A 26,684-nucleotide genomic window follows, 5' to 3' on the forward strand; every position below is an offset into this window, starting at 1 on the left:
ATATGCTCCAGATAAGACGAACTGCCATTCCCAGAATCCCCCACAACACATTTGGCTGCTGCTGAGCAAAGTTTAAAGATTTGGGGAACGAACAACATTTGGAGAAGGCTGCCCTAATAGTTCAGGCGTCAATTCAGAGCAAGCTGTAGGGATGGCAGGGATCCTTCAGCAGTTACGGCAAGAATCCCAGGAATTAAGCAAGAGAAGGAGCGAATGGCCACAGACCATGGTTTGTGGTTGCTTGCTTTGTCTTTGGTGAAGGTTAAGAGCTGGGTTTTTTTCAACCAGCATATAGTCGAAACCAGCACATGGCAGGTTCCAGCACATTTATTTTTAACTACAGTACAACATGTACTCCTTTTTTCTTCTTGCGTTATGTTGTTCTGGGAGGATGAAGTCAAAGGATTTTAATTAGTTTTAACGTTTTAATATTTTATAAATTGGGGTTTTATTTTTTAATTGTTTTAATTCGGCCATTTGTATAATAAGTTTTTTAATCATGTTGTTATGTGTATTTTGCTGTTGTTTTATTATGGCTGAGTCCTTCGGGAGAAGGGCGGTATAAAAATTTAATAAATAAATAAATAAATAAATCTGGGTCCTCATTTTACCTACCTTATGAAGGATGGAAGGCTGAGTCGACCTTGGGCCTGGTGGGACTTGAACCTGCAGTAATTGCAAGCAGCTGCTGTTAATAACAGACTGTCTTAGCAGTCTGAGCCACCAAAGTCCTGACGCAAATGCCACAGCGGTGTCACAAAACACAAACATGTAAAGGAGAAGTGATGTTACTGCCGATGAGGCCTCACTGGAGAATCCTCTGCTTTGGGGAAATTGTCCATAAATTCCTTTTTTTTTTTTCAGGATCAGAATGGAGAGACTCTTCACTTAGGAGACCTTGGAATAACTGGGAAAGATTCCTTGCCTTTCTCTGCTAGCTCCCATAAATATCGGCAAAACACATCATCGTTGGAGGGTTACAGTGATTCTCCTTTGGAAGCCAGTGATGTCGAAGTGCAGGTATCCCAGCTGGTAAGAAGGAATGTGACCAAATGCTTTCCCGGTGACCATTAGTGCGCTTTATTTTCAGTGGTTCTTCTGATTGCCTACATACCTGTGTTTCCCCAAAAATAAGACCAGGTCTTGTTTTCGTAGATTTTCATGGGTATAGGTATGCAAGTCTTGGCGTATTCGGGTCTTTTCCCGTGAAAGGTTGAGAGTATCCTGGTGACGTTTCGACGAGGTCCCACTCGTCATCTTCAGGCTGGTGCTTACGGCTTCGTGCTTGTGCGAGCAAAGCGTGGTCGGAGCTGCCGTCTCTCTATAAATACTGGTGGGGAGATGTATTTGTATTTCAAACCCAAACCCATCCCATAGATGAAATACAACCACCATCCAGAAGCCATATCACGGCGGTATCACCAGCTGCTGCACCCCCCCTCCTATCCCAACGCAAAGCAAGCTGACACACGCCATGAACACATGACAGGACCTCAGACTCGGAGCCAGGCCAGAGCCCAGGGTGCTGCATCACAGCCATCTGCCCAGGATGTCACGGCACTAGAGCTCAGGATGTTGCAGCACAGCCCATTACCCAGGTCGTGACTAATGGGCACACAGCTAGGACCACACCCACACAGGATGCTATGAAAAAGCCGACTAATCTGCAAACATCAACTCCATCAACCAATCAAGATGTAACGACACAGCCAACCAACCCGCTTACAGCAACAAAGCCAACATTCCCCACCTCCCCACCAGTATTTATAGAGAGACAGCAGCTCCAACCACGCTTTGCTCGCACAAGCACAAAGCCGTAAGCACCAGCCTGAAGATAACAAGTGAGACCTCATCGAAATGTCACCAGGATACTCTCAACCTTACACGGGAAAAGACCCAAATACGCCAAGATTTGCATATATATATATATATATGTTTTCTGAGGTTTTCGCGGGTGTTTGTATGTAGGTCTTTGGTTATTCAGGTTTTCTCCCACGTAAAATTGGAAGTGTCTTGGCCAATTGTTGCTCTACATAAAGACGGCCTAGACCAGTGATAGCTAACCTTTTTGCCATCGCGTGCCAAAAGCGGGGGGAGCACAGAGGGGTCACACGCATGCGTGCCCACCCCCATAATTCAATCCCCCCATGCATGAGTGTGCGACTCCCCCGCACTCCCCCGCTTTTGGCACATGACAGCAAAAAGGTTACTGGTGGGCCAGGTAGGCCTGTTTTTCGCCCTCCCCAGGCTCCAGAGGCTTCCTTGGAGCCCGGGGAGGGCAAAAACAGCCTTCCCCACCCACCCTCAGAGGCCCTCCGGTGGCCGGAAACGGCCCATTTCTCGACTTCCAGTGGGCCCGGAAGGCCTGAAAATCAGGTGGCCGTCGCGCGCATACATACTGGAGTTGAGCTAGGGCAACGCTTGCGTGCCCACAGATATGGCTCCGCGTGCTACCTGTGGCATGCGTGCCTTAGGTTCGCCATCATGGGCCTAGGCTATAAGAAGATTGCCAAGAAACTGAGCTGCAGCACAGTGGCCAAGACCATACAGCGGTTTAGCAGGGCAGGTTCCACTCAGAGCAAGCCTCGCCATGGTCGACTGAAGAAGTTGTGCCCCCGTGCTCAGCGTCATATCCAAAGGTTGGCTTTGGGACTCATAGACATATGAGTGCTGCCAGCATTGCTGCAGAGGTTGAAAGGGGTCAGGGAGCACCCAGTCAGTGCTCAGACCGTATGCCAGCACACTGCATCAAATTGGTCTGCAGTTTTTCTTTCCAGCTTTTTCGGAGCACCCCAAAAAGCAGGAAGTATTTTCAGACTGGTTCCTTGCATTTCAAAAGTCATTTTCAGTGAAGAGCTTATTTTCTTTTAATCTTTATTTAGAAATACAGTTACTGCAGTATTTTTCTTTGGTGTAGGCTAAAACCTGTTTGCACTAATTAAAACTTGCATGGGGGAATTAACACAGTGCTAAAACAATGTGAGCTTTTAAGAAGCCATCTGTAGATCTCAACAGATGAGTTCTATCTTTGTCCTTGAGCGAAAGGCGTTTTCATTCTGAGCACAGGATTAGGAAGCCTCAAAAACGAGCAGAAGCTGACTAAATGAACATATAATAAATACAAATATAGCACGAATAGCAGTACCGTGTGTGAACAGACTATTTTCATACGCATGGGAAAAAGAACAAATTCCGCAAGTCAAAAATGCAGAGTTGCCCTCATCACCAAAATTCACCTTTTCTGAGTCTTTTGATTTTTAGCATGCAGAAAGTATAGATGTATAATTCCTAATGCAGTTACATTGATGATAACCTGGTTGTTGTCCAGAGTCTCCAAGCCAAGGCCATTTATAGGCACTGGATGGAAGGGGACAGCCAGATGCACATTGGCTGATGAATTCCAGACCGGTGTAGCTTCATCTGTTTGGATTCTGGGCCATTTTTTATGTCCTGTTAGCACTAAACTGCCATTAAGATCGGGAGCCTTGCTTTGCGAGGAGAAAAATAACATAATAAAACCTTGTAGGAAGTAAAACGGCCAGGGCTTTTTTTATTATGATTTTTTTTAGAGCTTACTTGGTCTGCTGTGCATCTGAGACATTGAGAATGACAACTATTTTCTTCATTAATTAAACCCAGTGAACGCCATGATTCCCCTTGGGTTAAATAATTGTCCGGATGTCCTGCTCTAGTCACTGTAAAATAAAGATTTAGTCCCACCAGGACAGGTCCAGCAAAGGAAGAAAGAGCGAGCAAGGAAGGAAGCCCATATCCTGAGTGGAAAGCATAAATAGCTATGAGGGATCCTTGGTGCTCTCTGAGCTGGATTGTTCCATTATGTTTCATTAGCGCACAGATGACGTTACCTAGTTTGGATAGTGACACATCTGCAGGGAAACAAGCAAGCTGGGAGAGCACTAAAGATTTTAACCCTGAGCTACAACTATTTTGAAATTTAGAGTAGAGTAGAGTAGAGTAGAATAGAATAGAGTAGAGTAGAGTAGAGGACAAGACAAGACAAGACAGGACAGGACAGGACAGGACAGGACAGAATGACTGGAAGGGACCTTGGAAATCTTCTAGTCCAGCCCCCTACTCAAGCAGGAGAACCTATACTATTTCAGATAAGTGACTGTCTAGACCAGAGGTCTTCAAACTTGGCAGCTTTAAGACTTGTGGACTTCAACTCCCAGAATTCTCCAGCATAGCTGGCTGGAGAATTCTGGGAGTTGAAGTTCACAAGTCTTAAAGCTGCCAAGTTTGAAGACCTCTGGTCTAGACTCTTCTTAAACACATCCAGGGATGAAGCACCCACAATTTCTGGTGGCAAGCTGTTCCACTGGTTAATTCTCCTCCCTGTTAGGAAGTTTCTCCTTAATTCCAGGTTGCTTCTCTCCTTGATTGGTTTCCATTAGTTGTTTCTTGTCTTGCCTTTGGGTGCTTTGGAGAACAAGCTGATCCCCTCTTCTTTGTGGCAGCCCCTCAAATACTGGAATACTGCTATCATGTCACCCCTAATTCTTCTTTTCTTTAGACTTGCCAAACCCAAATCCTGCAGCTGTTCTTCATATGTTTTAGTCTCCAGGCCTTTGATCATTTTAGTTGCTCTTCTCTGCACTTTTTCCAAAGTCTCAACATCTTTTTCGTAGTGTGGTGACCAAAGTTGATCAGTAGCTCTGCTTCATCTCTTAAAGAGATGACCAAAAATTGAGATTCTAACCATCTTAAATATTTGCTGTTCCATGAATTGGTGCAGAACCCTCATTCCTTTCCAAAGGTGCCTTTTCAAGAGGTTGAAAAAGCACCTTTGGGACAACCATGACCTGGTCGACTGAGAATCCCCATAGACCTCATCCGTTTCGTTTCAATAACGAAGGAAAATATTTAGACAAAGTATTTTTTTTAATTTGAATTTATATCCCGCCCTTCTCCGAAGACTCAGGGCGGCTTACACTGTGTTAAGCAATAGTCTTCATCCATTTGTATATTATATACAAAGTCAACTTATTGCCCCCAACAATCTGGGTCCTCATTTTACCTACCTTATAAAGGATGGAAGGCTGAGTCAACCTTGGGCCTGGTGGGACTTGAACCTGCAGTAATTGCAAGCAGCTGCTGTTAATAACAGACAGACTTAGTCTGCTGAGCCACCAGAGGCCCATTTTGGAAGAATCTCTTGATGGCCCAAGGACTTTTGGATGGAAACTTTCTTCGATAGTGGAAGAAATCACCAATCCTTCTGCCTCTCCATTTTGCCGTGTTCAGACAATTCAAGAGATTGTCTCGTCTGCTTCGACTAGAAGATTAATGTTTTTCAAAGGGAATTCTGGGAGTTGAAATCTATCCATTTTAAGGTTACAAAGTTAGAAAAACACTGGGTTATAATGGCATCTTCCCTGTCTGTGATTAAGTGATTCATTGTATGCTGGATTTTTAGGAAACCTGAGGCTATTTTGAACAGAAAACAGCCAGGAATCATCTTTGGCTCATGTTAATTGGCGGGTAAACATAACATACATAAATATAAGCTCACTTGCTTATGTTTAATTCCTAGGTTTGAAAAACGCATGCTATAAAACATATCTTTTTTCCATTCACCTATTTTAGGGTGGATGGTAAAAACAGTATCTTTGCTTTTAGCAAAACGAGAAAGGATGGAAAAGAAAGAGAGATGTCACTTCAAGAGGCAACGAGGAGAAAAAAATTACAATTTTACCTTAGAAACTCTGAAAACAACCCACAGGTTTCTTTTAGAGGTTTTTCTAACATCAGGGCCATGATATAGTTTATTCAATTTTGCAATTATTTATACCAGTATGTAGCTAAAGCTTTTTATAGCTTAGACATTAGTTGTGATATTTTAAGGGGTTTTTTTTGCTTTACATTTTCAACACTTACATCATGCCTATTAATTTTAGCAGTTTAAAACCATAAGCTGCAAAATCTAAGCCTCCAGAGAAGCTGTAAACGAGTTAGGTAAGATGAAACTAGCTAAAACAAGAGAGGGGGAAAAAATCTGCAGAAACTTAATGACGTGACCTGAAAAAACTCTTTAAAACCATCTCAAAGCAACCCTTACACATACAGAAAACAGAGCTTTGAAGAAAAGAAAGGCCCTTCAGCCGTGAACATGTCCAGAAAATGATTCTGTCAATCAAGGATCATTTCTGAGGAGTTCTTTTTCCTGGGAATCAACCAATGTCATTAGATGGGACGTGTGGAGAAGAACCTCTCCATCCAGTTTTGGTCGCCACGATGTAAAGACTCTAGAAAGAGTGCAGAGAGGAGCAACAAGGATGATTAGGGGACTGGACATATGAAGAACGGTTGCAGGAATTTGGCATGGCTAGTCTAGGGAAGAGAAGAACCAAGAGAGACAGGATAGCAGTCTTCCAATATCTCAGGGGTTGCCACAAAGAAGAGGGAGTCAAACTATTCTCCAAAGCACCTGAGGCAGGACAAGAAGCAATGGGTGGAAACTAATCAAGGAGAGAAGCAACCTAGAACTAAGGAGAAATTTCTTGACAGTTAGAACAATTAATCAATGGAACAACTTGCCTCCAGAAGTTGTGAATGCTCCAACACTGGAAGTTTTTAAGAAGAGATTAGATAACCATTTGTCTGAAGTGGTGTAGGGTTTCCTGCCTAAACAGGGGGTACCTTTTGGAGCTCAGGGACCACTAAATTCATAATTTTAAATCTCATGGACCACTAATATGATCTGCCTAATGACTAGGTGGTCATGTGATTAGGTGGTCATGGCCAACTCACATCAAGGGGCACCTCACTGGCCTCTATTCGCCCCCCTTCCCAGCCACTCCTTGCCTGCCCGCCCGGGCTCCTTAGGGCCCCAACAGGAAGCAGTTGTTGAAGCTAAGCAGCCACCATGAGAAAAAGTTGGCAAAACAGCTCAGTTCAAATTGGATCTGACCGAGAAGGAGGCTCAGCAGAAGCACCTCACTGAGGACTACGAGCATAGGCTTTCCAGAAGATCTTTGGGAGTGCAAGGCCAGGTACTGGCGCCGGGAGGCTCAGTGGGCTGAGATGGTCAGCCAGTTCCAGGCCATGAGGCAGTCTCACTGGAACAAGGCCCTCCGACTCCTTGCCACTAGCAGCGCTTCCCTCCAGCCTTCACCCAAAGCCCTGCACCAGGAGGCTGAAGCAGACCCCAAGTCTGAATTTCTGCCCCTCCTCCAACCCACACAAAAGGACCCCGAAGGGGGAGAATCTCTGTACCAACACAAACGTTCATGGCACGTATCCATCCCAGGGGCCATAGTTTGAAGACCCCTGATATAGTGCAATATAAAAAAATGCAAACAATTTTTCTGCGGACCACCAAAATTTTCTCACGGACCACCAGTGGTCCACGGACCACCAGTTGGTGACAGCTGGACTAGAAGACCTCCAAGGTCCTTTCCAACTCTCTTATTCTATGTTCTAATGCAGAGTTCCTAGCTGGAAATTGTGCATTGGCGAACATTAGCAGTTTGTGACTTCTAACTGCAGAACTCCATTGTGTACAGCGCCACAGCTGTACAGCCATACTTACTGGATATCTTTGGCAGTAAAGATAGACTGGGCAAAACAAATTCCAGCTAGTCCTTGACTTACGGCCACAACTGAAAACAGAATTTCTGTCATTAAGCTATGAGATCATTGAGTCATGCCTGGTTTTAGGAATTTTTTTCTGCTGTGGTCAGTAAGCAAACATGTCTTCCCTCACTGACTTTGCTTGTCTGAATTTTAATCCCAGTCATGTGCAAGGACTGGTCATAATTTTTTTCAGCTTTATTGAAAGTTCCAACTTTTTGTTAAATGAATGGTCGTAGGTTGAATGAAGAATTGCTTTGCTGTTTTGTCTGCCGTGTAATGGAAGGACAGTGTATTAAATTCTGGTTGAATGCGAGGTTCTGATATGATCTTTCCCACTGAATAGAATAGAATGAATCAGCTGGACCTTGGAGGTCTTCTAATCCAGCCCTCTGCTCAAGCTGGAGAACCTATTCCATTTCAGATAAGTGACTTTCTCTAAGGTAAAGGTAAAGGTCCCACTTGCACATATGTGCTAGTCGTTCCTGACTCTAGGGGGCGGTGCTCATCTCCATTTCAAAGCCGAAGAGCCAGCGGTGTCCGAAGACGTCTCCGTGGTCATGTGGCCGGCATGACTCAACGCCAAAGGCGCACGGAACGCTGTTACCTTCCCACCAAAGGTGGTCCCTATTTTTCTATTTGCACTTTTTATCTGCTTTCACACTGCTAGGTTGGCAGAAGCTGGGACAAGTAACAGGAGCTCACCCCGTTACACAGCACCAGGGATTCGAACCGTTGAACTGTCGACCTTCCGATCGACAAGCTCAGCATCTTAGCCACTGAGCTACTGAGCTATTGAGCTATTGAGCTACTGAACCCTGTCTCTAGATTCTTCTTAAAAACCTCCAGTGATGGAGAGCCCACAATTTCTGGAGTCAGGCTGTTCCATTGGTTAATTGTCGTCACTGTTAGGAAGTTTCTCCTTAATTCCAGATTGCTTTTCTCTTTGATTAGCTTCCAACCATTGTTTCTTGTTCTGCTTCTCTGGTGCTTTGGAGAATAATTTGTCCCTCTCTTCTTTGTGGAATACTGCTATCATGTCACCCCTAGTTCTTCTTTTCTTTAGATTAGCCAAACCCAATTCCTGTAATGGCTTTCTCTTAATTGCAATGGGACTCTCAGAGGCGTTCTTGCAACACACTTGGAGCGTGTCAGCTGAGGTGGTTGAGAGAGTCTTGTTCCTGACTTCATCCTGAGTCCATGGATCCTCCATGGTTAGAGAAACTAACTAATCTTTGAAACGGTGGTGGTACCTCTTAAAGCTCTGCTTGACCCTGGCTGGGTGCATTGTGTTGGTCAGAATGGGTACCCGGCTTTGATCCAGTTTTGTAAGATTCACACAATTGGTCAGGTCCACCATTGTGTCCTGCCATTCGGTTGGAGGGGGAGGGAGGCTGGCATTTTGTGGTTGCTTTCCCTTTTGCTGTACGCTTGGGAATTAGGTTCCAAGGCCATTGTGTCCTGAGAGTGGCCTGCTACCTGCTTAGAACCTCAGAGTTCTCAAAACATCTTCTCAGCATCCCATTGGCTGCCAGTGGACTGATCAGGCGGGTTGGGATTGGGAATCCGAAGGAATTGCTTTGTGCTTTGTGCGGGACCGTCAGACTCCACCTGACTTGGCTGTGACCCCTTTCTCAGGTAAACTTCTTTTGATTCACTTCAGTGGATTCAAGAGACTTGCTTTCCTGAGGGACCAGCTGGGATTACAGAATCACTAAATCTCCATTGTTATGTGGATGTTGCCTGCAGCTCTCTTCAAAACAAGCCTTACCATGAAAGCCTCAATTTGCTGAACTGCAACTCAAGCCAAACCAGCCCATTGGTGCCAACTCCAATCTTAGCAAGAGTTGGCCATCAAAGAACTCTAGTCTGTTTCTTGTTTAGTTTTACGGACAAATCACAATTCTTGATTTCCTCGAGCAAAATCTCAAAGCCCAGAAAAGGAGTCATTTCAGATTCTGGCTCATAGAAGAACAAAATAAATGGGATATTCCAAATTTCCATACAGAACTAAGTATTTAGTTAAGAAAACTAAGTATATAGTTTTCCTGATTTATAATCCTATTTTGACAAAAGGAGTCCAGCAAGAAACCCTCTTGAATGACCCAGTGATCAAGTCTTTGGAATCCTGGTTATAAACCTGTAAATGGATATATATGATCTTTTCCTTAGTTATTCGTACAAGATATTCTTTCCTTGCTTAAAACCATCGATGCTTTTCCTGGCTCTCCAAAATGGATTCTCTTAAAAAGGCAACTTGCTGGAACGGAGAATAATAAATCCAAGTAGCTCACTGTCCATAAATCCCCCAATATTTTATTTTCTCCAAGAGTCTGGAAAGTCTCATTTGTCTTAGATGTGTTTTGGGGCCACTGGTGTGCGTTTTGCATGTCATTTCTAATACTTCCTCACTCCCCTGCTTAAAAATGACGTTGGTGCAGTCAGATTTTTTTTGGTTTTGTTTAAAAGTCTAAAAACAGCATTCACTCGATATTTTTCAGCACACCTCCTTTGCAAATTTTTGAAGCATGCTTTCTGGCAATCTTGGAACATGTGTCTTACGGTCTATGCTAGGATGAGAAATCAAGATGATGATTATTTTTTTAATTCCTTCAACAGAAATAGATACTGAGGCTAGTATTCTTCTTCTGGCAGGCACTTGCTGGCCCAAATTTTTGTCAAAATTTCCAAAACAAGAAATATCCCATCACCATTGCAAATCGAGGAAAGGTAATCAGCAAAATTTTTGCAAGACTTTGTACCTTGTTCCAAAGTTGCTTGAGATGTAAAGGATCTGTGGCTGGAATCATGCAAAGTTTCAGGAATGAGTCCCCATTCCCAAGGCAGTGTCTTGTTTCTCATCTTTTCTCATCTTCCCATCTTTCCTAGGATCTTCCCCTATTGGTCTCTTATGATTTATCAGTTGTTATTTCTAACTTATGATTAATGATTGTAAGTATGATTTATGGCCTGTGACCTATTACTTGCTGTTTATATGTACCCCGTGAGCTTATGCAGCAGAGACAAATTCCTTTTGTGTCTGATCACACTTGGCCAATAAAGAATATATTTTGTTCTGTTCTATATTCTGTTCTCTTCCAAATTCTCTTCTCTTCTAAATTCTCTTCTCTTCCTTTTTTTCTCCCTCCCTCTCTCTATATTCTCTTCTAAATTCTCTTCTCTTGTCTTCTCCCTCTTCCTCTCTCCCTCTATTCTGTTCTCTTCTAAATCTCTTCTAAATTCTCTTCTCTTCTCTCCCTCTCCCTCTATTCTGTTCTCTTTTAAATCTCTTCTCTTCTAAATTCTCTTCTCTTCTAAATTCTCTTCTCTTCTGTCCCTCTCTCCCTCTCCCTCTATTCTGTTCTCTTCTAAATTCTCTTCTCTTCTAACTCCTCTCCTCTCCTCTCCTCTCCTCCATTCCTATTCCCCCCAAAGAGTAACATCCCGTAAGTGAGGGCGCCGAGTCTTTCAATGATGCATTAAAAAACATCGTAACCAGTGTGGGATTCAGCCAGTTCGCACCACTTCGGGAGAACCGGTTGTTAACTTTCTGAGCAGTTTGGTGAACTGGTTGTTGTAAGAAATCATTAGGGCAGAGAATTGGTTGTTAAAGTATTTGAATCCCACCACTGATCGTAACTCGATTCACACAAGGCGCCTTGTCAACAGAATTGCTAACTAAGTAATCCTCATCTTACGGGCCTTCTTTACTGACCGTATGAAGTTGGGATCGAGCTGAGAAATATGACTTCAAAGCTGTACTTACTGTGACAATATCCCCAGCCGTGCGATCAAAATTCAGCACTTGGCAAAAAATGAATTGGCAGTTTCTTCCATTTCTGAGTGGAATAGGGAAATCGTTGTGGCAAAGAGGTTGACCCAGGTTGGTTCCCCTTCTGCCGGATCAATTGTCTTTGAGATTTTGGCCCGGCCTTCCTCACAGGGTTGGAGTTACAGAGAAAAATCAGAAGGAGTCCTTATTGGCCTTTTCCTTCTAGACGAAAAGTTCTATCCAATCAAACCAATAACTTAAAATAAGTTTAGCATAAAGACAAAACCCCAAAGTTTCCCCAAAGTTCTCAACCCCAGGAAAGTATCAAAAATTTGGCCTCACCTATCTGCAAGAATGACCATTAAGTTAAAATGGGTACTTTCTGGTTTACACTGGGTTGTGTGAATGCAGTCATGAACTGCCAAGCCATTACGTTAAGCCTGATATCATTTACGGAGGAATCACAAAATAGCAAAACTAGGTCACCTAAAGCGCTATTGGCTGCATCTACTGCATCTACTCAAGGTGCTGTTCGCCTTGATTGATGAAGGTTTTTCTGTCACTGAAAGTGTTGGACCTGCAAGCTGTTGGGCTTCATTTGTTATGCAAAGCCAGGGAATTGGGTTAATTAAGAAACCAGGCTATTGTGTGCTCTGGGAACATTCCCTATTTTGCTTTAGGGTGTTAAGCCATCGTGTGAACCAGTCTGGGTTTTCCTTCCCACCTGGGCAGCCTTTTTGCCCTGATCCCCCAACTCTAAAATTGTAAACTTTGCAAGGGTTGGAATGAATGAATACTTTGCTTTAGTCTCTCTATCTCTCTCTCTCTCTCACAAACACACACACAGACACATTCTCTCTCTCTCTCTCTCTTTCTCTCCCTCTCTCATTTTTTCTCTATCTCTTTCATTCTCTCATTTTCTCTCTTATTTTTTCCTCTCTCTCTCATTCTCTCATTTTCTCTCTCTCTCTTTCTCTCTCATTTTTTCTCTCTCTCTCATTCTCTCATTTTCTCTCTCATTCTCTCATTTTCTCTCTCTCTCTTTCTTTCTCTCATTCTCTCATTTTCTCTCTCATTCTCTGATTTCTATTCGTTCTCTCATTCTCTCTTTCATTCTCTCTCTCATTCTTTCTGTCTCTCTCTCTCTCTCTCTCTCTCATTGTCTCTCTCTCATTCTCTCGTTCTCTCTCTCTCACACACACACACACATTCTCTCTCTCTCTTTCTCTCCCTCTCTCATTTTTTCTCTTTCATTCTCTCTTTCATTCTCTCTCTCTCTCTCTCTCATCTCTCTCTCTCTCTCTCTCTCTCTCTCTCTTCTCTCTCTCTCTCTCTCCTCTCTCATTTCTCTCTCTCTCTCTCTCTCATTTTCTCTCTCTTCTCTCTCATTCTCATTTCTCTCTCTCTCTTTCTTTCTCTCTCTCTCATTTTCTCTCATCTCTCTCATTCTCTCTCTTTCTCTCTCTCATTTTCTCTCTCATTCTCTCTCTCTTCATTCTCTCATTCTCTCTTTCTCTCCTCTTTCTCTCTCTCTCATTGTCTCTCTCTCTCTCTCATTTTCTCTATCTCTCTCTCTCATTCTCTCTCTCTCTCACACACACATTCTCTCTCATCTCTCTCTCATTCTCTCATTTTCTCTCTCTCTTCTCTCTCTCTCATTTTTCTCTATCTCTCTCATTTTCTCTCTCTCATCTCTCTCTCTTTCATTCTCTCTCTCTCACACACATTCTCTCTCATTCTCTCTCACACACACACTCTCTCTCTCCCTCATTGTCTCTCTCTCTCTCTCCACCCGATGGAACGAGCTTCCCCCTGGACTCCGACAAATACCTGACCTTGGGATCTTCCGCTGCGAACTTAAAACCTACTTATTTCGTCTTGCTGGACTCGCTTAAATTTTAAAATTATCAAATTGATTTTATGGGTTTTAAATTTTTTGTAAATTTTATAGGGAAATATTTTATCTAAAGTAACCATATTGAATAGGTTTTTTAAGGGTTGTTTTTAGCTTTGTATGTGTTGTTTTTTTTCCTGTATTTTATCCTGGCTGTACACCGCCCTGAGTCCTTCAGGAGAAGGGCGGTCTATAAATTAAAATATTCTATTCTGTTCTATTCTTCTATTCTCTCTCTTCCATTCTCTCTCTTATTCTCTCTCTCTGTTTCTCTCCCTCTTTCTCTCTCTCTCTCATTGTCTCTCTCTCATTCTCTCTCTCTCTCTCTCTCACACACACACACAGCAACTGACACAGACATTGCAAACTCAAGAAAGATCAAAGTCACTTCTGTAACTGAGTCTCGTGAGAGGCCAGACATTACCAATAATTTGGGAAGCTACCACATCACAGAAAACTCGGGGACTATGGCCCAAGCCAGTGAGCCATGTCTAATTGTCCCATCTGAATGAAAAAGACAGCTTATGACTTTTTTCTTTTTTTAAAAAAAAAAGTTTAAACGAAAGGTAAAATACCGAAAAGCAAAAGAAGAGACGCTTAGGGATAGGGATGGTTAGGGAAAAGGAAACGTCAGGAGAAAGGAGGAAGAAAGGGTTATGAAAGGAATACAACTTTCGTCAGTGCAGATACAGATCTAAAATTAACCTCTTACTCAGCAATAATATACAGCTATTTCTAATCATAAACATCCCAAAAGTGCTTCTTCAAGAAGCAACGAGCTGAAGAAGCTTCTTGGTTGAGAAGGGAAACATCTTCAAAGAAAAACCAGAAAGTCCACTTTTCTTGGGACAACCATGGGACAATCATGACCTGGATGACAGAATCTCCAAAGACGTATAATCATCAACAGTTCTAATCATCAAACCCCAAAACTAAATTTTAATTTCTTGCTGTTTCTAGCAAGAAGTCCCACAGTAGTAAAGATACTTTATTCCTACCGGTGGAAAGCAAAGGACTCAGCCAGAAATGCCACCACACAGTGATCCTTCAAATGCAATAAGAATTCTTCGGGTTTGGAGTGAGACTCACAGTCTTGTTTGCTCTTTCTGCCGCTCCCAGATAATTCAGAAAGAAATACAGGTTCTCCTCGACTTAAGGCCACAATTGAGCACAGCATTTATGTCGCTAAGTGAGAGTTTCATGAATTTTGCTCCCTTTTATGACGGTTTCTTGCCACTGTTGTTAAGCGAATTGCCTCAGTTGTTAAGAACATGGTTTGTTAGTGAATCTGGCTTCCCCATTGACTTCGATCGTCCAAAGGTTGCAAAAGGAGATTGTTGTGTCTGCACCTCCCGAGCCGACCCTGCTGCCAGAAAGTGACTTGGAGCTGGGCCTGCTGCCAGAAAGTGACTCGGAAAGTGAGGGGGAAGGGCCATCAGGACTTACCTCGGGAGCACCAGCTTCCCTGGCTCAGCTCCAGAAGCCAGAGGCAGGCCAGGTGGAGGACATAACGAGGCCTCCGTGCCCTGACTCTTCCCCCCCCCCAGGCCACACCTCCAGACTCGGCTAATGGCAATCAGGCCTGGCTGAACCCTAGGTTTCGTAGGCAGGAGAGGAGGGAACAACAGAAGCAGGGGTGGGGCAGGCCCAGGAAGTGCTGAGTCATGGAGTCACACCCCACAGGATATAAAAGACAGCGAGAGTTGCTATGTCTCTTTGTAACAGGCAAATCCACTGATTAAGAGCTGAAGTTTGTTCCTGGGTGACTCATCGGCGTTGAGGGAGATAACAGAGAAACTTGGCAGACGCTGGCTCTTTTGCTGCCAGAGCTGATAGTGCCAGCTAATTAAGCCATCGCTCGGACGGAGGCGAGGGGGGACAGAACAGAGATCTACACTGCAGTCGTCATAAATACAAGTCAGTTGCCAAGCGTCCCAATTTTGGTCACCTGACCGTGGGGATGGTGCAACGGTCATAAGGGTGAAAAACGGCCGTAAGTCCCTTTTTCAGAGCCGTTGAAACTTTGAACGGTCACTAAATGAAGTGTTATAAGTTGAGGACTGCCTGTATCTTCTCCCTGAAGCAAATCGTCTTCATTTCCCCCTCCCCAGCTGGCTCTCTGCTGTGTACAGGCCGTCCTTGACTTACAACTGTCCGTTTAACAACCATGTGAAGTTATGTCATTGCAAATGACTTCCACGTGGCTCTGTGACCAGCTTTCGGATTCTGGGAAACCAGCGCTTAATTGACAAGGGTTCAAGCATCCCGGGGTCATGTGATCCCCATCTGCAACCTTTCCAGATGGCTTCCAACAAGCAAAATCAATACAGGAAGCTGGCTTCGCTTAACAACTATGTGATTCACTTAACGACCGTGTGATTCGCTTAACGATTGAACGCCTGTCGCAAAATGGAGTGTGAGTCGCTTCATAGGGGCAGTTCTCGACGTACAATCGCAACGGAGCGCAGAATTTCCGTTGCTATGTGAGACCTTTGTCAAGTGAGTTTTGCCCCATTTTACGATCTTCCTTATCGCAGTCGTTCAGTGGATCACTGCCGTCGATAAGTTAGGAACATGGTTGTTAAGGGAATCTGGTTTCCTTTGCTTGTCAGGAGGTCACAAAAGGGGATCGCGTGACCCCCTTGGACACTGCAACGGTCATAAGTATGAACCGGTTGCCGAGCGTCCAAATTTTGATCCCATGAGCACACGATACGAAGGTCGTAAGTGTGAAAAACGGTGATCAGGCACATGTTTCAGTGCCGTTGTGGGGGGTTGTTTTGGTTGTTGTTGTTTTTTTAAATTATTTGCATTTATATCCCGCCCTTCTCCGACTTACACTGTGTTAAGCAATAGTCTTCATCCGTTTGTATATTATATACAAAGTCAGCTTTTATTGCCCCCAACAATCTGGGTCCTCATTTTACCTACCTTATAAAGGATGGAAGGCTGAGTCAACCTTGGGCCTGGTGGGACTTGAACCTGCAGTAATTGACTGAGTAACTGACTGAGATGGTGTAGGGTTTCCTGCCTGGGCAGGGGGTTGGACTAGAAGGCCTCCAAGGTCCCTTCCAACTCTGATGTTATGTTATGTTATGTTAATTGCAAGCAGCTGTGTTAATAGCCGACAGACTTAGTCTGCTGAGCCACCAGAGGTTAACTTTGTAACTTTGTAACGGTCACTAAATGAACTGTTGTAAGTCGAGGACTCCCTGGAACTGCCTTGCTTAACAGAAAATCCCAGTTGCGGTCGCAAGTCAAGGACCACCGGTAACTTTTACCGGCTTGCCTGTTTTGCAGAGCAATAGAGCAAAGTTTTTTCCCCCTCCAAACTCAAACTTGGAGAAATCTGAATTCCCCTGTCCTCCCCGTTGCAGAACATAACCTGCCCTGGAGATTCCCTCCCCAGCCTTTTATTTTCTTTTAAATTTAGATTTCTTCTCTCACCTTCTCGACCCAATGGGCCGGGCGTAGGATTATAAGCGTGGGAGGACTAAATTTAGAGACCTGGTCTCGTTCCACTGAGTCTTCCTGCTGATATAATAGTCTCTCGGGTCATTTGAAAAACATTTAGTTCCTGCTGCCCTTTAAAGTCGCCCAGACTTACTTGACAAGGTGATTCTTTGTCAAAGAAAGAATGGATGTGGCAATCTCTCCTCCTTGAGGGGAGCGAAATGCAGGTTTTTAATAGTTTAACAGAATAGAATAACAGAGTTGGAAGGGATCCTGGAGGTCTTCTAGTCCAACCCCCTGCTTAGAAAGGAAACCTTATACCATTTTAGACAAATGGTTGTCTAAAAACTTCTAGTGTTGGAGCATTCACAACCTCTGGAGGCAAGTGATTAATTGTCACTGATTAATTGTCAGGAATTTTTTCCTTAATTCCAGGTTGCTTCTCTCCTTGATCAGTTTCCACCCATTGCTTCTTGTCCTGCCTTCAGGTGCTTTGGAGAATAGCTTGACTGCCTCTTCTCTGGGGCAGCCCCTGGGATATTGGAAGGCTGCTATCATGTCTCCCCTAGTCCTTCTTTTCATTAAATTAGACATACCCAGTTCCTGCAACCGTTCTTCATATGTTTTAGCCTCCAGTCCCCTAATCATCTTCGTTACTCTTCTCTGCACTCTTTCGAGAGTCTCCACATTTTTTTTACATTTTGGCAACCAAAACTGGATGCAGGATTCCAAGTGTGGCCTTACCGAGGCCTTATAAAGTGGTATTAACACTTCACATGATCTGGATTCTATCCCTCTCTTTATGCAGCCTAGAACTGTGTTGGCTTTTTGAGTTGGAAGGGACCTTGTAGGTCATCTAGTCCAACCCCCCAGCCAAGCAGGAGACCTTACACCATTTCTGATAGCAGTCCAGTCTCTTCTTGAAAGCTTCCAGTAATGAAGCTCCCACAACTTCTGAAGGCAATCAACGAAGGTTGATTGTTCTCACTGTCAGAAAATTTCTCCTTATTTCCAGGTTGAATCTCTCCTTGTTCAGTTTCCATCCATTATTCCTTGTCTGGCCTTCAGGGGCTTTGGAAAACAGCTTGACCCCCCCTCCTGTCTGTGGCAGCCCCTCAAATATTGGAAGATGCTCTCCTGTCTCCCCTGGTCCTTCTCTTCACTAGACTAGACAGGCCCAGTTCCTGCAACCGTTCATCGTATGTTTTAGCCTCCAGTCCCCTCATCATCCTGGTTGCTCTTCTCTGCACTCTTTCTAGAGTCTCCACATCTTTTTTATAGTGTGGGGACCAAAACCAGATGCAGTACTCTAGGTGTGGCCTTACTAAGGCTTTATAGAGTGGTATTAGTACCTCATCTGATTTTGATTGTATCCCTCTGTTAATGCAATTTAGGATTGCATTGGCTTTTTCGGCGGCGGCTGCACACTGTTGGTTCCTAGCTAATTGGTTGTCCAGTAAGACTCCAAGATCCCTCTCACAGTCACTACTATTAAGCCAGGTTTTGTCTTCATTTGCACCTATGAGACCGGCTATCAAGGCAAGCAGGGGCTGTGTTTGGCTTTCCAGTGAGTTTCTGTTATGCTACATCCTCAGTGGCAGCACTAAAGAAAAAAAATAATCCATTAATAAAATTTAAAAATAATCATTTTAATAATAACCATGTTATTATAAAAGCATAATTTTGTTTGGCATCTCTTGAAGCTCAGCCAAGAAGAAAAGAAGGATTTAGGATGCAGGAAAGGGGAGTGAATTTGGATCATGTCTTCCCAAGCAGCATCTCTACTCCCCTCCTGGCCCCCTCTCAATTTGTCACTATTTTTAATTCTTCTTCCCCAGGTAATCAAGTCTAATTTTTTAAAAAATTACCTCTCTGCCTTGATGAAGGTCCTTGGCCTCTTACGCATGAAAGCCTCAGAAAGATTTGATGATATTTCTGAGCGATTTAACCTTGCCCTGTTTAATTAGGAAAGTGATTCAAGAACATCTACCCAAGCTGGCCAAAGGACGGCTGTGTATTTGTTGGTGTCCAGTAGTTATGTGCAAATCAATACCGTAGCAAAAACAGTTTTCTAGGAGATTTCCCCTGAGATTTTCATAGAAATTCTGAATTTGGTCTTTTCATGCCAAGAATTCATCCATCACCTTACGCCAGAACCGCTGGTCTTAATAACACATGAACCAAGAGAATAGAGTAGAGTGGAATAGAAAACAGAACAGAACAGAGAACAGAACAGAAAATAGAACAGAACAGAACAATAGAATGAGCACGTTCCAGCCAGGAGCTTTGCTTGCCGAAATTATTTCTAAACCGTGTGTGCCCAAATTAGCAATATTACAACCCTTTTCTCTGATTCACAACAGTTATTCCATGCTATAAACATAAACTCTAAGTCAGAAACAGAAGGTAAAGGGACCTTGGAGGTTTTCTAGTCCAGCCCCCTGCTCAAGCAGGAGAACCTATATCATTTCAGATAAGTGACTGTCTAGATTCTTCTTAAAAACCTCCAGTGATAAACAGAGGCGGGTTCCAAATCCCGTCGCTACCGGTTCACACAATGCGGGGCACTTCTGCGCATGCGCAGAAGCATCCGGGCAGGTGGACGGAGCCTCCCAATGCCACTGCTACCAGGTCGCCCGATCCGGTGCGAACCGGTAGCAACCCACCACTGGTGAGAAAGCACCCACATCATGTGAAGGCCAGCTGTTTGTTTTTGTTTTTTTTAATTTGAATTTATATCCCGCCCTTCTCCGAAGACTCAGGGCGGCTTACACTGTGTTAAGCAATAGTCTTCATCCATTTGTATATTATATACAAAGTCAACTTTATTGCCCCCAACAATCTGGGTCCTCATTTTACCTACCTTATAAAGGATGGAAGGCTGAGTCAACCTTGGGCCTGGTGGGACTTGAACCTGCAGTAATTGCAAGCAGCTGTGTTAATAACAGACAGACTTAGTCTGCTGAGCCACCAGAGGCCCTATGTTCCATTGGTTGATTGTCCTCACTGTTAGGAAGTTTCTCCTTAATTCCAGATTGCTTCTCTCCTTGATTAGTTTTCCCTCCATTGTTTCTTGTCTGGCTTTCTGGTGCTTTGGAGAATAATTTGACCCCCTCCTCTTTGTGGCAGCCCCTCAGCTTTGCCAGAATCAGGGTTACAGGTAGTTCTCAACTTACAACCGTTCATTTAATGGCAGTTTGAAGTTAAAACATCACCGAAAAAAAGTGACTTACGACTGTTTTTCACAACCCATGGAACAGAAGTTGAATTCAGAAGTTACGGGAGCTTCATCCCTGGAGGCTTTCAAAAAGAGACTGGACTGCCACCTGCCAGTAATGGCGTAGGGTCTCCTGCTTGGGCAGGGGGTTGGACTAGATGACCTCCAAGGTCCCTTCCAACTCTTTGTCAATCTGTGTCTGTAATCTAGCTCTGCTCAATGTTGGGCTTGAATTGACAAAAGACGTTGCCCCTGAGGAAACCTCTTTTTGAAGGCCAGTGTTCTCCTCTTTCGGACTCCTGAAAGGAAGCCAAAGATCCCTCAGTAGTGGGTGTGCAATTGAAGGCTTTCCTTGGCCTAACTGAAGGAATTGCAGTTCTTCACATTCCAGTCAAATAGCTGAGCCGGGGAGGGAAGGGCTCCGCCCTTCTTGTATTTTTTCCTTCTTTTCCTTCTTCATTGACTGCGGTGCCATCTGATAAGCCTGGCACTACGAGGGTAGCCTAAACCTCATCATGCAGGGGTTAAGATCTCTGGCTGGTTGAAGGAGAACATAGCTCCCTTTGCCCGTTTTCCCTTGGCTTAAAAGCACCTCTGCAGCTCGACTCCTCTGCCAGCTGGGCCAAATCTTGGAATTGAGTTCTGTCCAGATGGAAGGCACCCTCTTTGCTCCAAGTGATGTTTTTGTCTTGTGAGAAGGACACAAACCCTAACTGCGCCATCTTGGGACGGGCAGCTGTATAAAATTGATGAGTAAATACATATAAAATAACACAGCACCAAGAGCTTCCTCTGTTGCATCGAGAGAGGGATTGAATTAGAATCATGTGAGGTACTACTACCACTCTATAAAGCCTTAGTAAGACCACATCTGGAATACTGCATCCAGTTTTGGCCACCACACTATAAAAAAGAAGTTGAGACTCTAGAAAGAGTACAGGGAAGAATAATCAAGTTGATGAGGGGACTAGAGGCTCAAACATACAATGAACGGTTGCAGGAACTGGGCCTGGCTAATCTAGTGAAGAGAAGGAACAGGGGAGACACGATAGCAGTCTTCTACTATTTGAGGGGCTGCCACAGAGAGGAGGAAGGGGGTCAAGCACCCGAAGGCCAGACAAGGAATAATGGATGGAAATTGACCAAGGAGAGATTCAACCTAGAAACAAGGAGAAAATTTTCTGAGAGAACAATCAACCCATGGAACAGAAGTTGCCTTCGGAAGTTATGGGAGCTTCATCACTGGAGGCTTTCAAGAAGAGACTGGACTGCCATCTGTCAGAAATGATGTAGGGCCCCCTGCTTGGGCGGGGGGGGGGGGTCGGGGTCAGACTATTTTATTTTATTATTTATTTATTTAATCATATTTATATACCGCCCTATCTCCCAAGGGACTCAGGGCGGTTTACAGGCACTAAAAACAGATAAATAGAATATAAATACAATATAAAACATTTAAAAAACTTATTCTAAAGCCCGTCCAATTAAAAAATAGAAATAAAACCCAATTTAAAACCCAAAATTTAAAATCTAGCTCAGTCCTGCAAAATTAAATAAGTATGTTTTAAGCCAGCGGAAGGTCCGAAGGTCCAGCTGACGAAGTCCGGGGTAGATCGTTCAGAGGGGGGGACCCCCCACAGAAAAGGCCCTCCCCCGCGCCGCCGCCAAACGACATTGCCTCGCTGACGACACCCTGAGGAGACCCTCTCTGTGAGAGCGCACGGGACGGTGGGAGGTATTCGGTCGCAGTAGGCGGTCCCGTAAATAACCCGGCCCAATGCCATGGAGCGCTTTAAAGGTGGTCACCAAAACTAGATGACCTCCAAGGTCCCTTCCAACTCTGTTATTCTGTATTCTATTCTATTCTGTATTCCTCCTCTTAGTGGGTGGGTGGGTGGCTTTTGCGTTTCAGTTGGAGGGTCTTTTCTAGCCACAAAGAACTGGACGGGATATCATACAGCCTGCTTCTTCACAGAGCGGGAATCAAGAAAATCAGGATGCTAACCACAGCTGTGCTTTCATATCCTTGTCCTGAAACTCTTTTCCATTGTCACCCCCAAAGCAAAAAAAGTACTTTCCAGAATTTTAAATCTTGTTTTTCCTTTGGAGGGGAACTTTCTGCTGGTGGAACCTTTGAGTATCAGGCGTTCTCTTTATCCCACCCGGTGCTTCTCCCACAAGTAGACAACGGGGCCTTCCAGGATATTGTCAGACCACAGTTCCCTGCATCCCCAGGGGGATGCTGGGATTTGTAGTTCAGTCATGGACTAGGGCAGAGTTCTCCAACCTTGGGGACTTTAAGACTTGGGGACTTCAACTCCCAGAATTCCTCAGCCAACTTTGCTTCTTAAAGCAAAGTCTTAAAGTCGCCAAGGTTGGAGATTCCTGGACTAGGGAGTGAAAGATTTCTGGTGAAAGGAATTAGAGAATGACAGAATAAGAGAGTTGGAAGGGACCTTGGAGATCTTCTAGTCCAACCCCCTGCCAAAGCAGGAGATCCTACACTATTTGGACAAATTACTGTCCAATCTCTTCTTGAAAAGCTTCAGCAATGGAGCACAAACAACTTCTGGAGCGAAGCCGTGGATAAATTACTCTCATTGTCAGGAAATTTATCTTTAAATCTAGATTGCATCTCTAATGATCCTCCACCCATTACTTCTTGTCCAGAATAGAATAGAATAGAACAGAGTGGGAAGGGACCTTGGAAGGTCCTCTTAGTCCAGCCCCCTACTCAAGCAGGAGACCCTATACCAGGGGTCTCCAGCCTTGGTCCCTTTAAGACTTGTGGACTTCAACTTCCAGAGTCCCTCAGCCAGCTTTGCTGGCTGAGGAACTCTGGGAGTTGAAGTCCACAAGTCTTAAAGGGATCAAGATTGGAGACCCCTGCCCTATACCATTTCAGACAAATGGTGTCCAACCTCTTATCTTTAATTAAATTAAATCTTTAATTCATTGGTTCTCTAATGATCTTCCACCCAGTTACTTGTCCAGAATAGAATAGAATAGCGAAGGGGTTTTGGAGGTCGTCTAGTCCAGGGGTCTCCAACCTTGGCAACTTTTAAGACTTGTGGACTTCAGCTCCCAGAATCTGGGGAATTCTGGGAGTTAAAGTCCTCCAGGCTTCAAGTTGCCAAGGTTGGAGACCCCTGGTCTAGTCCAATCCCTTGCAGTCTCCAGTGATGAAGCATCCCACAACGTCTGGTGGCGAGCCGTTCCACTAGTTCATTATTCTCACCATCCAAAAGTCTTCCTTTAACCTGGGATCTTCCTAAGGAAGCCTGAGTTGTCATCCTCCACCCTCCAAAAAGGGGGCAGGATTTAGCGGCTCTTGACTCTCCCTTTCTGAGCAGTCCCTCTCCCCTTCTCCCCCACCTCTCCCCTCCCCAGCCAGCACAGCTCAGTCTCCGGCACGTTGAGCGCCGGGCAGCTCCGCTCCGACTCGGACGATTCGTGGCTTGCCGGGGCGGGGCGCGTCGCCTTCCCCCGGCTGCTCCCGGCCGCTGGGAGCGGAGGAAGAGGGGACGGAGGAGGATGAGCCGAGCCGGGCCGGGTGAGTAAGCCGGTTGGGTTTCGGGAGCCGCCGAGCTGGAAGGAGCAGCTCCGCAGCTGGGGCGCCGGCAAGCGGGGTCCCTGCACGGGGTTCTTCTGCAAGCGGGCGCCCGCGGGAGGGGGAAACGTCGCCTGAACGGGCAAGTTGGAGAAAAGTTTGTGTGTGTGTGTTTTAACGTCAGCCCCGCTTTCTTGAACCGCGATCCGCGGAAGGAGGGTCCCCTCGGGTTTTTTTTTTCCCCATCAACAAGCAGTAACAAGAGTTGGAAGGGACCTTGGAGGTCATCCAGTCCAACCCCCTGCGCACGCAGGAGACCCGTGCTAGGGATTCGAACTGCCGACTTTTTCTGATCGACAAGCTCAGCGTCTTAGCCAAGCCACGATGCTCAAAGCCAAGCAATGGCATCTCGGCTTAAAGGAGAAGCGTGGAAGCCGGGGTGGTGGTGAGGAGGGGGGAACGCTTCCTCCCCCTTCCCTGCGTGGGTTCAAAAACCCATCCTGGGAATTTTGGCGCGGGCACCTTCAGAGCTGCTTCCCAGCCGATTCCCCTTCCTCTACCGCACCTCCAAGGCGGCTTAAACTAGCCCGGGTTTAATCTAGCCCGCTTCGCTACAAAAGAAGGTGGGATCTGCCCGCCTCCCCCCTTCCAGCTGCTGGGAAGCCCACGCGCGGCCGTGGGGATGCTCAGGGCTCCTTGGCCCTCTTCCAGAAGGGCCAGCTCTCGATCTATGCCTACCTAGAGCGAGGCTTCTCAATCTGTAGCACCTCTAGTTATTTATTTTTATTTATTAAATGTATTTGCCAGCCGGTCTCTACATCTGGAGACTTTTTAAAGTTTGTTTCTGGGTGCCACTCAAGGTGCCGGCTGTCACTTTTAAAGCCCCACCTGGCACAGGGCTGGGCTCTCTTTGGAGCCACCTTTCCCTAATATCCATCCCGCCTGGTCAAACAAGGTCGGCATGGCCTTAGCCCCTTCCCCTAAAAGTATTGCCATGGGATGGAAGATAAGAAAGGGCAACCTTTTAGGCAGTAGCCCCTACCTTGGTCCTGGTTGCATGCCACCCACTCTGCCCCCTGAAGTGTGGCAGGTCTCAGCTCACCTTCCATAAAACTTGGAAAATCTGGCTGCCCCCCACCCCCACCCCGCCCCCAAGGACATTGCATATTAGAAGCTTGGCACCTGGTTTTTGTTACTTTTGTTACTTTTAAGGTTTGAATGTGTTCAGTTTTGTAGCTTTAATATGGTTTTTATATGTTGCTGGGAGCCAGCCACAATTAGTTAAGAGATGGACAGCTAAGTGTGTGTGTGAGAGAGAGAGAGGAGGGGGAGGGAATGGGGAAGGGGAGGAAGAAAGGGAAGGAAAAAGGGAAGGGAAGGATGGGAAGGAAAAAGGGAAGGGGGAAGGGAAGGGAAGGAAAGGAAAGGAAAGGAAAGGGGAAAGGAAGGAATGGGAAGGAAAAAGGAAAGGAAAGGATGGGAAGGAGAAAGGAAAGGAAGGGAAAGGAAAGGAAAGGAAAGGAAAGGGGAAAGGAAGGGATGGGAAGGAGAAAGGAAAGGAAAGAAGGAAAGGAAAGGAAAAAGGAAAGGACTCCCAGTATTTTGGGAGCATACTGGCTGGAGAAAATTCTGTCAATTGTCCACATAATTTACAATTTACTAGCATTGAGAAATATTGCAGTACAAATTCTGTGCCGCACAAGGTTTCTTTGAACAGTGGGCGGTGAGGCTAATTGGATGCAGTGGCCATTTCTCATGGCATCGGAAAATGGGAGTTTTACATGGCTGGACTTTGTACAGTTTAATCTGGAGGGGGGAGGGTTGAGCTCTGTTTTGCTTCAGCGACGCCCAACCGTTGTTAGATGCCACTCAGTCCTGTCCGTGGCCTTCCACCCCCTCGTGGAATATATCCCAATATATTGATGGCTTCCCTTCTGCCTTTCTCTTGGCAGAAGTCCCCCCTTCGTGGTGGCGCAGTAGTTAAAATGCAGGATTGCAGGCTAATTTAGCTCACTGCCAGGAGTTCGATTCTAACCAGCTCAGCCTTCCAAGGTCGTTAAAATGAGGACCCAGATTGTTGGGGGCAATAGGCTGACTCTGTAAACCGCTTAGAGCAGGGGTCTCCAACCTTGGTCACTTTAAGACTTGTGGACTTCAACTCCCAGAATCCCTCATTCTGGGAGTTGAAGTCCACAAGTCTTAAAGTGGCCAAGGTTGGAGACCCCTGACTTAGAGAAGGCTGCAAAGCACCGTGAAGCGGTATATAAGTCTAAGAGCTATCGCTATCTATCTCTATATCTATTTAAGAGCTATAGCGGTGCAGTGGTTAGAATGCAGTATTGCAGCCTAATTCTGCTCACAGCCAGGAGTTCGATTCTGACCGGCTCAAGGTTGACTCAGCCGTCTAGCCTTCCGAGGTCAACAAAATGAGGACCCAGATTGTTAGGGGCGATAGGCTGACTCTGTAAACTGCTTAGAGAAGGCTGTAAAAGCACTGTAAAGTGGTATATAAGTCTTAAGCGCTATTGCCTCCTGCTTCAGCTTGGATCCTTCACCACATCCTTTGTCTTTTAGCTGATCTCATTTTGGACACGGCCTTAGCCCGAAAGACCTGTGTTCTAAAATAGCTTGGCTAACTCCCTTTTGCTCCGTCCCACACGCTTATTCCCCCCACCCAGTACCCGCAACTTGTTCCAAAGGAGGCTAAACCTGCATGCTCAATCACCCTGCCTCCACTCATTCAGCCCTTTTCAGTTTTTGGGTGAGCGATCGTGATTCTCTTCCTGCCAGCAGGCGGGAAGGGAATGAAACCCGGGGAAATTCACCAGCCTCTTCATTCAGGCTGCGTGTATGTGTGTGTGTGCATGTGTTAAAAGTCAGCTCAATTTGCCATCCCAAAGGCAGGCAGGTGGCAGCGGTCATCCAGAAATCTGCGCCTCCTTGCAGGGAGAGCAGCCCGAACACACCTCTTCCTCTCCTTAAGTGCTTGGATTTGCACAAAGCGCTGTGCCAACACGGCCCACAAAAGTGGAAACTCTTGGTTAAATTAAGCATTGCCAGGAGGCAGATGACCGTGGCCAGTTGCTCTGCTCTTGGCACCTTCTCCTAAACTAGGGGTCTACAACAGGGGTGAAATCTAAAAATTTTCCCTACCAGTTCTGTGGGTGTGGCTTAATTGGTGGGCGTGGCTTGGTGGTCAGATGAC

General features: G+C 45.3%; 1 protein-coding gene across 3 annotated transcripts in view; it reads left to right on the forward strand.

Moving 5' to 3' along the window:
• The window catches only part of GPSM1 (G protein signaling modulator 1), a 98,180-nt gene that overhangs the window by 54,603 nt on the left and 16,893 nt on the right, over window positions 1-26,684 (forward strand). For all 3 annotated transcript variants that reach the window (XM_058159736.1, XM_058159737.1, XM_058159738.1), the window contains exon 10: window positions 865-1,032. In XM_058159736.1, coding sequence (XP_058015719.1) covers window positions 865-1,032 — 168 coding nt within the window. The remainder of the gene's footprint in view (window positions 1-864; window positions 1,033-26,684) is intronic.

This window comes from Ahaetulla prasina, chromosome 16 (genome assembly GCF_028640845.1).
Source record: "Ahaetulla prasina isolate Xishuangbanna chromosome 16, ASM2864084v1, whole genome shotgun sequence".
In the NCBI taxonomy this organism is placed as follows: domain Eukaryota; kingdom Metazoa; phylum Chordata; class Lepidosauria; order Squamata; family Colubridae; genus Ahaetulla; species Ahaetulla prasina.